We start from the raw sequence: 15,031 nt of genomic DNA, 5'->3' as shown, positions 1-15,031 counted from the left end.
AGTTAGGCATCAATCGGGCTGGCAGGCAGAAACAGTTAGGGGGCAATCAGGAAGGCAGGCAGGTGAGCAGTTGGGAGCCAGTAGTCCTGGATTGTGAAAGGGATCCCAGATTGGAGAGGGTGCAGGCTGGGCTGAGGGACACCTCTCCCCTCGTGCAAGAATTTCGTGCACCGGGCCACTGGTGTGTATATAGAATTTCAGTGGTTAGTCCATTTTACACTCCAACCAGAAGTACATACAGGTTCCCATGTTTGATAACGACTTCAAAAAATGTATTGGTAATTACTTTTGAGAGACTAAAACTAGCCTTTTATTTGATAAATATTTTTATGCTTATAAAATTTTAGAGCTCCTTTTTGTAATACTTTCTCTTCAGGGTTTAATTTTTTTTAATTTGTTTGTTTTCTTGAGAAATATCTTTACATTTAGAAAACATTTAATTTTAGAATGTCTTTTTGCTTAGAATCCTATTAAAATAAAGGTTTTTGTGCCCTCTGTTTTTCAGGGGTTGGAGTACTGTGAAGAAAGATATACACTGGACCTCACATGTGGCACGCTTCCTTTGAGGGGACAGACTAGTAATACCAAACTGTTGGGATGCCAGAGTATCGAGAAATTTCGACCTCATGGTGACAGAGAGGAAGGCATGAGTAGTGAAGGTTAGTTAAAAGTTCTCTTATATAACATGTGGATACTTGGCTTTTTTTTTTTTTTTTTTTTATCACTTTTAGAGGGAAAATAATATCAATTTGTTATTCGACTATGAATTTACTTGTAGATCAATCCTTCTCAACCAAAATTCCTGTAAAGAATTAAGCTCTTAAGACCTAAAGGCACCCATTTTGGGTATTGATATTCTCTAGTTTTAGCTATGCACCATTCTTAGGAAATATTCATTCAGATAATTTTCTATTTACTACCTCCAATACCTCGAAGTTGCCAAGGTGATAACTGAAAATAAGCCAGAATATAACTTTTCTGATGAGTTTTTAATAAGGTGTTCTTGAAATATAAAAACAATTAAGATAAAGGTGAGTAAATCTCTACTTATAAAATGCATAATAGACGTGTGTTTTGGCAAATTAAATAAAATACGGAATTATGAGAAAAATCTCGTTATAGTATTATTTGTGGGGATTTTACTTTGAAATTATTCTATTTAAAAAAAATTTTTTTTTTCCTTTTAGCTCTGTCTCCTGATACTAGTGTTTCAGTCTTCACTTGGCAAGTGAATATATATGGACAAGGAAAGCCTTCTATATATTTGGGGATTTTTGACATAAATCGTTGGTATCATGCTCAGATGCCAGATTCATTAAGGTATATTTTTCTCTCTCTCTCTCTCTTGGTATTTGCATCTGTAGCAATTCAGTGACTTAATAATTTTGTAAAATTTTCTTTTAGATCGGGAGAATCTCTACATAATTGCACTTATTTTGCATTGTGGTCACTGGATTCTGTTATAAATATGGCTTCTCCACATTATATCTTGGATATATTGGTCCACGAGAGAAGTTTAAGTCGAGGACTTGCTCCTTCATATTCGCCTCCTGAGCAGTTTTTTAACCCGAGTTCCTATAACTTTGGTATGTATTTCCTTAACATTACCTTTTGAGAAAAATAACATGCAAGAGTGTGTGTGTTTATGTTTTAACATATGTGCATAGTATTCTCTATTCATATCTCATTGTCAGCTAATATATGGATAACTTAGAAAATAAATATATATGTACATGAGAAATTTAATACTTACATAGTTTATAAAGAAATTATCCCAGTTTTGAATTTGCTAGAAAAGATTAAATATTTCACACTTATTGCATTTGTGGTAGTTTGGTATCATTTTTGATAAAGTTTGGAAATATTTTAAAATTTATTGTGTATAATAATTTGATAACCTTGGCTAGCAGTCTGTTAAGAGAAATTCTGTTGTATCAATGCCATCTTGAATATAATACTTAAGTGGATTTTTAAAATCTTTTTTTTTAGATGCCACTTGTTTGTTAAACTCAGGAGTTGTTCATGTAACTTGTACTGGCTTTCAGAAGGAGGTAGGTAACAGCTGACAATGTGGACAGTGTTTCATATTGAACTCAAGTCAGATCATGGATTTAAACTTGATGGTAGCTTCTGCTAGGTTAATGAGACGTATTGGAATGTTTTTAGCAGCTTTCTATGGATTTTAGCTACTTGAACCCCACAGAAAAGATCAAAGTAGGTCATTGTCTTACCGCGTGTCCCTTTTAATCCTTTCTCTGAATTCTCCTTTCTCCAGAAAGCTTTTAGATAACTAAAGTAATGCAAAGAGGTACCTAGCACAGTGATAACAGTGCCTAGCACAGAGCGGATGATGACTATCTGTTGAAAAATACTTTTCTAGGAAAACAACAAATGACAAACCTTTTAACTCATAATCACCTAGATGTAGATGAATGCCATATTTATACTTTATATCAGGTCTTTTGTATATTAGACCAAGAGGAATAAATACCGGGTGTTTTGTGTGTCTGTGTGTTTGTGTTCGTAAAGAGCTGTCATTTAGTCTATCAGGTAATGGGTACCTTTCATAAAAACATAAAAGCTACAATATTATTTATAGTTATGAAGCATTGATTTAGCTCAAGAACCTACAAACCCTTTTTCTTGAAAAAAGTACAAAAATGTAGTCTTCCACAATTTTCATTTCAGTGTTTTTAGTTTTATTCAAAATGTTAAGTCTAAAAGTGAGGTAATGAGTTTATTGTGTATTCTTAAATCTGGTTATTTGATTGAAGTATTAATTGATATCTTATTAATCAATCTATTTCAGACTTTGACCTTTTTAAAGAAATCAGGACCATTTATCAATGAAGTTATTTCTGATGGTTATAATCGATGTCTTGTGGCTGGCCTTCTCTCACCAAGACTTATTGATGTGCAGCCTTCCAGTTTAAGTCAGGTGAGGTGGTTATTTTTAATCTTCACCCGAGAATTTGTTTTTATTGATTTTTGAAACATTAATCATTACCTCCTATATGTGCCCTACTGGGCCTCAAGCCTGCAACCCGGTCATGTACTCTGACCAGGAATTGAATCATGACCTGGTTTGTAGTTGACACTCAACCACCGAGCCAAAGTGACTGGGCTATAAATTTAATCTTAATAACACGGCATTTTGTGACTGGCTTCTTTAACTTAGCACAGTGTTTTCAAGGTTCATCTGTGTCCTGTAGCATGTATCAGTATTTCATTCCATTTTATGGCTGGCTAATATTTCACTGTACCGAGTACACCTCATTTTTGAAATTCATTCTTCAGTTGACAGTTTTTGGCTATAGGAATAATGCTATTTCATATAGAGTTCTTGTGTAGTCATGTGTTTTTATTTCTCTTGCCAGTGTACATAGGTGTGGAATTGCTGGGTCATATGGTATTTTGATTGTGAGGAACTCCCAGATTGTTTTTCCAAAGTGGGCTTTATCATTTTATATTCCTACCAGCATTGTCTGAGGATTCCAATTTTTCCACATCACTGATGCTCATTGTCTTTTTTATATAGCCATCCTAGTGAGTAATAATGATTTTTAAGCCTTTAAAATTTTATATTCTGAGCTAGAACTTCCTACCTGTGATTCTGTGATCACATATCCTTTTGTTGTGGTTTTTTTCTTTTAAATATATTTTATTGATTTTTTTTTTTTTTTTTTTTTTTTAACAGAGAGGAAGGGAGAGAGGTAGAGAGCTAGAAACGTTGATGAGAGAGAAACATCGACCACCTGCCTCTTACACACCCCCTACCAGGGATGTGCCTGCAACCAGTGTACATGCCCTTGACCAGAATCGAACCTGGGACCTTTCAGTCTGCAAACTGACACTCTACTGCTGAGCCAAACCGGTTTTGGCCACATATCCTTTCTTATCAATAAATTTCTTCTTACTTTTTTTATGGTGTAGGAAGAACAATTAAAAGCTGTATTGTCAGCTGCAATCCACACAAGTTCCCTGGGACTTTTGACTGGATATATCAGGAGGTGGATACTAGATGGTAAGATGATTATTTTTAATGGAAAATTAACTTTTGTATTTTTAAAATTATCAACTCACTCTTTGTGGGGGTGGTTAGTTAAACTTCATTTGGAGCTATTTGTAGATCCAAATATAGTTACACGATTATAACACATAATATAGAGAGAGCCTGTGTACTCGTCCCCTACCCTCCACCCCCACTGCCACCCCAATGATAAAATCTGGCAAACCTCTAATACAACATCAAGTCAGGAACCCCATGTTGCCCTTTTATAGCCACGTCCCTAACCCCCGACAATCACTAATCCATTCTTTATAATTTTGTCATTTACAAAATGCTCATAAGTGGAATCACACAGTATGCAGCCTTTTGGGATTGACTCTCACTCAGGAAATTCTTTAGAGACTTATCCTAGTTGTGTGTATCACTATCACTCTTACAAACATTTGAGAATAAGTTTAAGACATCATGCTTCTTTACCCACAAATAGTTCAATATTATTTCCTTCTAAGAACAAGGACACTCACTTTAAAAAAACACTTTGCAACTATAAAAAATCATGGAAATTAACGTTGATAATATGCCATTTTGTAATCCACAAATATTGGAATCTCACTAATTGTCTCAGTATGGTCCTTTGTAGCATTTTTGGGCAGGGGGAATCCAGAATTTGTATATATTTATTTAATTTTCATGTGTTTTTATTTTTTAATTTAAGAAATGCAGGTTTTATGTGTATGTTTTAATCCTCACCTGAAGGCAGGCTTTTTTAATTGACTTTTTTTTTTTTAAGAGAGATGAGGGGAGTGAGAGAAACATGGATGTGAAAGAGAACATCAATCAGTTGCCTCCTGTACATGCCTGACTAGCAACCGAACCCCAACCTTTTGATGTACAGGTGGCTAGGACAATTTTCATGTTTTTTTAATCTCTAAAGTCATTATAAGCCTTTCTCTTTCCAAAAATTGATATTTTTAAAGAATATAACCCTGTTATTTTGTAGATTGTTTTAGATTCAGAGTTTACGGTTTTCACATAAAGTGATGTACTGCACTCAGAAGGACACATGATACTAGTTTCTCTTTATTGTAGATATATATCTTGCTCCCTTGGTAAGGGCAATTTCTGTCAGGTTTCTCCGCTAAAACGTTATTCCTTTTTTGTTTCTAATTAATAAACATACTTTATTTTTTATTTACAAATTAGAACAACCAAATTCTGCTCCTAATTTGCGCTTTGTTCTTGAATGGACATGGAATAAAATGATTCTTACAAAAGAGGAATTTGACAGACTGTGTAAGTACTATATTAAAAAATTAATCATTTATTTTTTAAGTACTTAACAATTTAATCATTGTAAAGTTATAGGTTCTTAAAGAAGGCCCAGAAGAAAACTTTCTTTTTAGTTTAGAGTGATAAAATTATATTTTGACGAAGATTTTGTAACAGATTTTTAAACTCGCAGCATGTTATGTCCATATTGGCAAATTTAAAGAATTGTATCTTGTGCATCTTTTGATCTTCAGAGTTTAGTTTACAAATTGCTTATGATTAAAGAGAGCTAATTTCAGAAGCTCCTGTACTTACTCCTCTCCTATTTAAAGTATTTATCAGCATAAAGAAACTAGGGTAAAAGCTTTTATTTATTTAAATAAGTCTTTATTGTTCAGATTATTGCAGATGTTCCCCTTTTTTCCCTCCATAGCTCTCCTCAACCCAGGTCCCACCCACCCTATGCCCTTACACACACACACACACACACACACTATTCTCATCTATAGGTGTATGATTTTTGTCCAATCTCTTGCCGCACTCCCCACATCCCCTTCTCCCAGAGAATTGTCAGTCCACTCCTTTTCTATGCCTCTGATTCTATTATGTTCACCAGTTTATTCTGTTCCTCAGATTTTTAATTCACTTGAATTTTAGATTCACTTGTCACTTTGTTGTTCATAATTTTTATCTTTACCTTTTTCTTCTTCTTTTATATAATACTGGTTTGGTGATGGTGAACTCCTTTACCTTTTTCTTGTCTGTGAAGCTCTTTATCTGCCCTTCAATTCTGAATGATAGCTTTGCTGGGTAGCATAATCTTGGTTGTAAACTCTTGCTATTCATCACTTTGAATATTTCTTGCCACTCCCGTCTGGCCTGCATAGTTTCTGTTGAGAAATCAGCTGACAGTCGTATGGGTACTCCCTTATAGGTAACTAACAGTTTTTCTCCTGCTTTTTAGATTCTCTCTTTGTCTTTTGCTCTTGGCATTTAAATTATGATATGTCTTGGTGTGGTCCTCTTTGGATTCCTTTTGTTTGGTGTTCTCTGTGCTTCTTGGACTTGTAAGTCTATTTTCTTTCTCCAGGTGGTGGAAGTTTTCTGTTATCTTTTCTTCAAATAGGTTTTCAGTATCTTGCACTCTCTTCTTCTGGCACCCCCATAATTCTGATGTTGTTACTCTTAATGTTGTCCCAAAGGCTCCTTACACTATATTCATATTTTTGGATTCTTTTTTCTTTTTTGCTCTTCTAGTTAGATGTTTTTTGCTTTCCCATATTTCAAATCATTGACTTGATTCTTGGGATCCTCTAGTCTGCTGTTGAATTTCAGTATATTTTTCTTTATTTTAGTCAGTGTATGCTTAATTTCTGACTGAGTCTTTTCCATTTTTTTGACATTCTTACTAAGATCCTTGAAAATATCACTAATTTCCTCGGAGGTTTCTTGTAAATTCTTGAGTAACCTTTTAACTGTGGTTTTGAACTCTATATCCAGTAGTTTGCTTTCCTCCATTTCTTTCATTTGTGACATGTTTCTTTGTCTCGGAATTTTGGCTGCTTCCCTGTGTTGGTAGAGTGGCCTTGTATGCTAGGTATCCTATAGGGCCCAATGGCTCAGCCTCCCAGTTACCTGAGGTGGACACTCTTGGTGCTCCCCTTTGTGGGCTGTATGCACAGTCTTGTTGTAGTTAAGTCTTGATTGTTGTTGGTATCACTGGAAAGAATTGACCTCCACACCAATTGGCTGTGAGGACCAACTGTGTCTACAAAGGAAAAAATTCTGTTCTGTAAACACCCTTATGGGGCAGAACTTGCTTCAGTGGGGCTTTGGTGATCATTGAGTCTGCCCCTTAAGTGTGTTTCTTATGGATGTGAAGAATTGTAATCTGATATGATCTCCACTGACCACTGTGTACACTGGCTTTTGGATTTCCAAGGAGGTGTAAAGTCAGCCACTCAGCATGAGCTACAGAGAGATCTGCTGATTCCTCCTCTTGGTTTGGGGTTTCGAAGTGCCCAGATGAGGTCCAGCTGTGAAGCAAGGCAGGCTACTGCTGCCAAGAGCCTTGACTCTTCTTTTGGCAGCTTTTGAGCTCTCTGACCCGGCTGCAGTTTGTTAGGTTAGGCTGCAAAAGGCCAGGCCATTTGTATGCAAAAGCCTCTGTGCACAGCTTGGGTGGGGCTGTTAATTGGGTGGGGTGGGGTCTTGGGGAATCACCTGAGCAGAGCAAACAGCAATGGCTGCTAAATCAGCCATGTCCGCATCCCTTGCCCCTATGCAGAAACAGTGATCGATGCGAGCACCTTAGGGAAAGCCACTCTCACATTCCAGCCCGGTGCCACACAGTCCAGTTTCTCCCGGTATAAGTCTCGCCTAGAACTGGAGTTCAGAGCAATTGGGAGCTTGTATCTCCCTCCTGGCGTACCCAGTTGCCAGCCCATTTTGCACATGCCTCAGTACCTCCGCACCTGCACACATCCTACCAGTTTCAATGTGCTTTTTTCTCCTCCTAGATGAAGAACTTGCACTCGGCCAGTTTTCCTGTGGTTCTGGATGGTAGCTGTTCTCTCCTTTAGTTATAGTTTTGATGTGGTTGTGAAAGGCAGCCAGTACAGTGTTTCCCTATGCCACCATCTTGGTTCTCCTCATCATTTGTTTTCTAACAGATGTCATTATCAGGCATGCCAGGGCATTTTCCTTCTTGATGATTGTACACTTTGAGTTTTGAGGTTTCTGTGAATATTAAAAACTCATTATGCCCAATTAGTGCAGAAACGATTGCTCTGTATGTGAAAGTAAAATTAAAGTTATTTAAAAGCATATGCTTTTATTTCTATTATGAAGAGTGAACAAATGGATTTTTAAAAATTTATCCTTAATAGAATTTTAAAATCAAACTTTTACAGGAAGACATGAGGTTCTATTGTATTTTAGCGCATACTCACAAAACTATAAACATGGAGTAAAATATTTTAAATATTTCAGTAATACTCTGATAATTCAGAATAAGGGTCAAAATATATTTAATTTTTTTCAGGAGAAAATGTTTTTAGGATTAATAATGTAAGTTATTTAAAAAAGAAAAAATTCAGTTCAGCTTATAAAAATCTATGTATTTTATTATTTTTTTTAGCATCATGTGTTTCAGGGTTGAACTTGGTAATAACTCAGCCATTGTTACTGCCTTAAGCGTAATTAATGGTTAATGAAGATTTGTGTGTTTTTTTAAGGTAAAATAATAATTAAAAAATAAGTATACTAAATGTATTAAAAGTAAAGCAAATATTTTTTTCCAAGTTTTTAAAATTGACTTTATAGCTGGGAGGGAGAGAGATTGATTTGTTGTTCCACTTATTTATGCATTCATTGGTTGATTTTTCTATATGCCTGGACTGGGGGTCAAAATACAATATTTGGCATATTGCAACGATGCTCTACCCAACAACAATTGAGCTATCTGGCCAGGGCATAAAGCAAATAATTTGATTTGAGGAAGAAAGGTTTTAGAATTCAAGATATTTGTTTTAAATGATATATCAAATATTACACATTATATAGTAAAATGCGATTATATATAAATGTCAGTGCAATTAAATCTTATCAAAAGATGCAACCAATAGCAACTAAAACACCCTCCCAAAGGATTTGTAAATTCAATCTTTAATTCAAAATGAAAGGACAACTGAGTCTACAATGAATTATAACATGCCTGTAATTTTATTGTAATAAGTCTTTATCTGAGCCTTCATTTTAATGTCTAACTTTTGAAGACTGGAGGTGGAAGGAAGTTCTTAATAATTGCAAAACAATATATGCATAACATTTCTGACATGAAAGATTTATTTGAAGGAGTATAATGAATATACTGATTTTTATTGAATCTGTATCACCTTTTCTACCTTCTGCTTACCAAATTCTACATTCAAAAAAAGTTATTGTGTCTATCCCTTCTAGGTTCCTTGAGGGTGTTTGCCATTTCAAGCTTGTCTTTGTAAAGCTCATAATGTATAGAATAATTCTGTGGTCAGTAGGAATTTGAGAAAGTTTTCAGTTGTGAATTTAATTATTTCAGATTTATTGTTTCAAAACTGATTGTATATTTTATCCTTGAAAGGTACACCATTATTTGATGGTTCGTGTCGTTTCATTGATCCACAGACTATACAGTCTATTCAACAATGCCATTTGCTTCTTAGCAATCTTAATACAGTCTTAAGCTGTTTTGCAACAGAGGCACAAGAGATCACGGAAAGAGGTGTGCAAAATCTTATATAAATTTTGTTAAATTTTACTTACTGACTTCTTAAAAGAAAAAAATTTCCTGTCGTAGATGGATCATTGTTTAAAAAGGCCATTATTTCTCAAATGCTGTGCTTTTGTTTTATGAAAAGCTACATAACGCTATTAGGTATATCATGATCCCATGCTTAACTTAAATAAATGTGGGAACTTTTGGATTTAAACCTAATGACTGTTAAGGTAGTACATTTATAGTAGAATTGCAAAGTTTTTAATTATACATAAGTTTTTATTCACAAGAGGTCATTATAATGTTTTCTGCTGTTTTGCCATTTAAACAAAACAGTTTCATTTAAAGGCCTGATGTGAACAGCCTGTATTAATGATACTGTATAGTTTATATCAGTGTATAAACTTGACTTTGGAAATTAGGTGAATGGAAGTGTAGCTGAGATAGAAGCATACCTAAAACATCTACTGTAGTGAGTTATTTGTTCAAGCTAATTTTTAATTCACTGTTAAAAATTACCAAAGAATTCATTAGTTTTTAAATCTTGCGAGTGTCTTGATTTTTCATTTGTGGTTGAATTTAAACAACTGATATTTAACTCTTCTTTACAGGTCGTATGAACTTAACCAATAAGTGTATGGTTTCACAGCTCATCTGTCAGTATGCACAAATGGTTCTTTGGTTCTCTCATTCTGGGCTTTTACCGGAGGGCTTAGGTAAAATATTTACTTAATCTATAAATATAATTGAAACCTTCTTAAATCTTAATAATTTTGTGGTTGTGTTCTAATGTTTTGGATTTCTTTCTTCTGCCACCTCACTTATGTTTCTTTTTTTCTTATCTTCTTTTCTTACATTCTTTCTTTTTATCTTCAGCACCTCACCCCATGCTTGATACTCAGGTTTTCCATACATGTTTATTGGGTTAAAGAACATTTTGAAGGAAAGAATATTATGGCTTCTGAAATTTCATTCAATATCACCAGCTATAATTTAGGTCCATATTTCATTCAATATCACCAGCTGTAATTTAGGTCCATAGAACTTAGGCATCTTGTAATCTAATTTGTCAATCTTTTTATTTTAAGGGATTTTTTAAATATGGTTATTGACGAATATTTACCATCATTTAAAATACCTTTTATCTCAGGGGTGGGGAACCTTTTTTCTTCCAAGGGCCATGTGGATATTTATAATATCATTCAGGGGCCATACAAAATTATCAACCTAAAAATTAACCTGCTATATTTGGTTAAACATTTAATCATCACCACTAATGCCCTGGCAGGGCCAGACCAAGTGATTTCGAAGGTCTTACACAGCCTGCAGGCCGGATGTCCCCCACTCCTGTTTTATCTAATGATTGATGCCAATATCAAGAATTAGAGAATTTGACTTTTGCTATATTTGTTTAAATACACTTCTAAAACTTACTAACTTTTTGCATTTCCAGGATTCGCATTAGATTTTATTTTAGCTTGCTTCTCTCTCTGTCCATGATTGCTGTTGATCTGTTCTTTCATAATTCTCTTAGCATCCTTGTTGTTACAGGTGTTTCTGGGAGACTTGCTTTTCTCATTTATGCATCTATTAATAAAGGGATGGGTAGTATTACTGAAATTTAGGAAGCCTACAAATTAAACAACAATATAAAATTATAGAAAAATATCAATGTGAGTAATCTAAGTATTGTTGGGATATTTTGGAAATATTACTAGCTTTTTCTCCAACTCTTAAAAAAACAATCTAGATGATGCTGTGCAGTTGTCAAGGTTATGCTACAACTACCCTGTAATTCAGAACTACTACACCAGTCGTCGGCAGAAGTGTGAGCTTTTATCAAGGTATAGTACATCCAGAATCTTCAAACAACATTTTAGAAATTTCTTCTGTAAGAAGTCAAAAAGCCTTCTGAAGTAGAACAGAATTCACCATGTTATAAAATGATTAAATGGGTGGAATTCTCAGAATTTGTTATCAACATTACTATTTTATTTGTAATGTTTGCCTTGACCTGATGGTCACACTTTTACTTTAGAACTTGAGTATAGCTATTTATTATTTCCTAAAGAAAGCTATTTACCACCATTCATTATTAGAGGAGAGTCTATAATTTTAAACGTGTTTTTTCTGAGAATTCTTATTCAGAAAAAAAACGAAGCTGCTATTCATCAGAAGAGCATAAAGTAGGTCACCAGTTGTTTTACATTCTTTCCATTAACAGTTGCATCTCAGCAGTTGGACGACTTTGTTTTTCCCCCCTTATTTCCTCTCCCCCCCTCCAGCGTCCCAACTCTTCTCCCTTTAATAATTGGGATCATTACTTTTAAGAATTTAATGCTATTGTTTTGATAATAATAATTACCACTAATATTAAATAATCTTTAATGTTGCCCTTATTGCAGTGGGAAATGGAACTCTGATTATTTGATGATCGATGGAATGGTTTCTCAGTTAGGAGAACGAGTTGAGAAGTTATGGAAACGAGATGAAGGAGGCACAGGAAAATATCCTCCTCCTACTCTACATGTAGGTTTGCAATGGTATCACTGAAGAGTCCTCAAAGTTGTGGGGAGGGATGTATGCTTAACTGAGTTTTCACACCTGGCACAGTCTTGGGAAAACAAGGAGTGTGAATAAATCTATAATAATAAAAGTGTAATATGCTAATTAGACAGATGTCCTTCCATGCGAGGGAAGCCCAGGTCTCAGGTGCCAGAGGGAAGCCGGTGATGGCAGCCGGGGGAAGGAAGGCCTACTCCTGCATGAATTTCGTGCATCTGGTCTCTAGTGGGTATATAAAATACACTGAATTTTTTTTTTTTTATCTCTTTTACAGGCACTACTTGACATATACCTACTAGACAACGTTACTGAAACAAGCAAACATTTTATTGTATCCTAAAATTTTTATTAAATCCTGTATTACCTAAATTACAAAATTTCAGAAAAGTAGGAACCAATTCACAACCTAATTCAATCTCAACTTCACATTTGAATTTTTTTAAAAGAGGTTTCTTAACCCAGGATCTGCGGGTTGTTGGATTCATATGGTCTGTGGTTAACCTGAAATTAAGCAAACTTTTGTTTTATGTTTATTTTTGTGGGGATAGGATCCAGTGCTTTTATCAGATTCTCAAATGTGTCTGAGACACTACCAAAGTTAAAAGCAGCAGTTCTAAAACATTACTGGCAAGTAGTCATTCTCAAATAGGTTAACTTATGTACTGAATATGAGTGCATTTAAAATAGCTTAATTATCACGTTAGACATTGTGTTGAGACCTGTGGTCATTGCAGTAAGGTTTTTGTCCTAATGTCAGTTATTAATCTGAAAACGTGCAATTCTGTTCATATTTTATAAGACACTTGATGCATTTGCTTAAGCTGCCAAGTTTTGCTGGCTAATGGAATTTGTCTATAGCTTTCTTTCTTAAATTTGCTAAGCTACCGACTTCATGAAGCGAATACGCTTTAGTTCTTCCCTTCTGTGGTGGTACTTCCTGTTGAGAATGAAGGAAGTTGGTGTGGGATTACCTATACCCACATATAATAAAACTACTTCCCCCCAGCTGGCTGGGTATTCATAGTGGTTTTCTAAAACGAAAGTCTTTCAAGAATCATTCCTGCTATATTCTATTGCTATCTATTATAAATAGAAGTTTTTGTTTATTGTCCTTAACCCTCTTTTTAAAAGACCATTTATTTGCTACTTGATATTATGCATTCATATCCAAACAAAACAGATACTTCAATTGAATCATTTCCAACTGCCTTTGCCATTACTTGGGACCAAGTTAAACTTATTCAAGGATTTTGGCTGATAGATCATAATGACTATGAGGTGAGTCTGTTAGTTCACCTAGAATTAAAGCTTTTGTAAACTATTAAAATAATAGTTAAAATTTATATTAAGGATATGATTGAATCTATTTCTAGAGGTAATTTAAGGAGTTAGTTCAAATGCCTTCACTTCCTTAGGCAGTAAGAATCCTATCTAATAAAAAGGAATATGCTAATTGACCATTTCACCCTCACAAAATGGTGGTGCCCATGGCCAATAAGGAGGGGATATGCTAATTGACTGTCACACCCTCAAAGATGCCAATGCCTACAGCTATAAGATAGCAGCACCCAGTCTCAGCCCCTCGGGGGTACCTGCCCCTGGAGTTCCCCGGTCCTCTTAGCCTCCCAGCAGCCCAGGGCCAGCCCAAGGTGCAGGCAACCCTCGGATAGAGGCTGCCCAGCCACCAAGGGCCACCAAAGGCTCAGGTAACCACAGCAGGCCAAAGCTTGCACTGCCAGCAGTGGCAGCAGCAGAGGTGTGATAGGGGCATTGCCTCCCGCCCTTGAGGTCCCCTGAACTGTAAGGGGAATGGCCAGGCTGAGGGACACTGCCCTCTAGTGCATAAATTTTCATGCATCGGGCCTCTAGTACAAAGATAAAACTCCAGCCGAAGCTGGTTTGGCTCAGTGGTAGAGCGTCGGTCTGGGGACTGAAAGGTCCCAGTTTCAATTCCGGTCAAGGGCATGTATTGCAATACATTGGTTGCGGGCACATCCCCGGTGGGGGGTGTGCAGGAGGCAGCTGGTCGATGTTTCTCTCTCATCGACTTTTCTGGCTCTCTATCTCTCTCCCTTCCTCTCTGTAAAAAATAAATAAAATATATTAAAAAAAAAAAAAAAAAAAAAGATGAAACTCCAGGTTTCTCACTCCTTAGAGAAGGAAACAAGTAGATAACAATTACTAATAGTGCAGGTAGGTTGCGGCAGGGACTTCCTTAGTGTGTTGATGTCAGTGAAGCCCCCAGGCCTGGCAGGCAGACAGCAGAGAGCAAGGGCATGTGGGCTTCATCTTCATGGCTGCAGCAAAACCTCCAGGCCCACAGGGAACCACAGGGAACCACGGGGAGTGGGCCTAAGCCATCAGTAGGACATCCCCCAAGAGCTCCTGACTTGTAAAGGGTGCAGGTTGAGCTGAGGGACCCCCATGCATGCATTTTGTGCACCAGGCCTCTAGTGTTAGAAATATGTTTATTGGAGGGGGGGGGGGACCACAGAAGGTAGGATTTAGCATTAATATATGAAGTTGGTTATGGAAAGAATTTGTATAATTGGTATTATGAGTTCTCAAAAGCATGAGGGTTTTTTTTTTTTTTTAATCTTTATTGTTCAGATTATTACAAATGTGATCCTGTTCCCCCCCTCAATTGCTCCCCTTCACCAGGTTCCCACCCCACCCTCTGTCCTTTCCCCATCCCCCATTGTCCTCATCCATAGGTGCACAGTTTTTGTTCAGTCTCTTCCCGCACCCCCACTCCCCTTTTCCCTGAGAATCGTCAGTCCACTCCCCTTTCATACCTCTGATTCTATTATATTCACCAGTTAATATTGTTCATCAGATTTTTTAGTTCCCTTAGTTTTTAGATTCACTTGTTGATAGCTACGTATTTGTTGAACATAATTTTTATCTTTATCTTCTTCCTCTTCCTAAATAAC

The 15,031-nt window shown here is 36.0% G+C and overlaps 1 protein-coding gene across 8 annotated transcripts in view; it reads left to right on the top strand.

Annotated features, from left to right (window-relative positions):
* AHCTF1 (AT-hook containing transcription factor 1) overlaps positions 1-15,031 on the top strand; it is a 71,099-nt gene that overhangs the window by 24,678 nt on the left and 31,390 nt on the right. For 7 of the 8 annotated variants that reach the window (XM_045587140.1, XM_045587141.1, XM_036453389.2 and 4 more), the window contains 13 exons: positions 506-659; positions 1,188-1,320; positions 1,405-1,586; positions 1,990-2,051; positions 2,810-2,938; positions 3,934-4,024; positions 5,213-5,302; positions 9,399-9,539; positions 10,145-10,249; positions 11,284-11,377; positions 11,939-12,062; positions 12,373-12,429; positions 13,230-13,376. In XM_045587140.1, coding sequence (XP_045443096.1) covers positions 506-659; positions 1,188-1,320; positions 1,405-1,586; positions 1,990-2,051; positions 2,810-2,938; positions 3,934-4,024; positions 5,213-5,302; positions 9,399-9,539; positions 10,145-10,249; positions 11,284-11,377; positions 11,939-12,062; positions 12,373-12,429; positions 13,230-13,376 — 1,509 coding nt within the window. The remainder of the gene's footprint in view (positions 1-505; positions 660-1,187; positions 1,321-1,404; positions 1,587-1,989; positions 2,052-2,809; positions 2,939-3,933; positions 4,025-5,212; positions 5,303-9,398; positions 9,540-10,144; positions 10,250-11,283; positions 11,378-11,938; positions 12,063-12,372; positions 12,430-13,229; positions 13,377-15,031) is intronic. The other variant, XM_045587142.1, reaches the window with a different exon arrangement.

This window comes from Pipistrellus kuhlii, unplaced genomic scaffold (genome assembly GCF_014108245.1).
Source record: "Pipistrellus kuhlii isolate mPipKuh1 unplaced genomic scaffold, mPipKuh1.p scaffold_m20_p_25, whole genome shotgun sequence".
In the NCBI taxonomy this organism is placed as follows: Eukaryota; Metazoa; Chordata; class Mammalia; order Chiroptera; family Vespertilionidae; genus Pipistrellus; species Pipistrellus kuhlii.
This window is presented reverse-complemented; position numbering and strand designations above follow the sequence as displayed.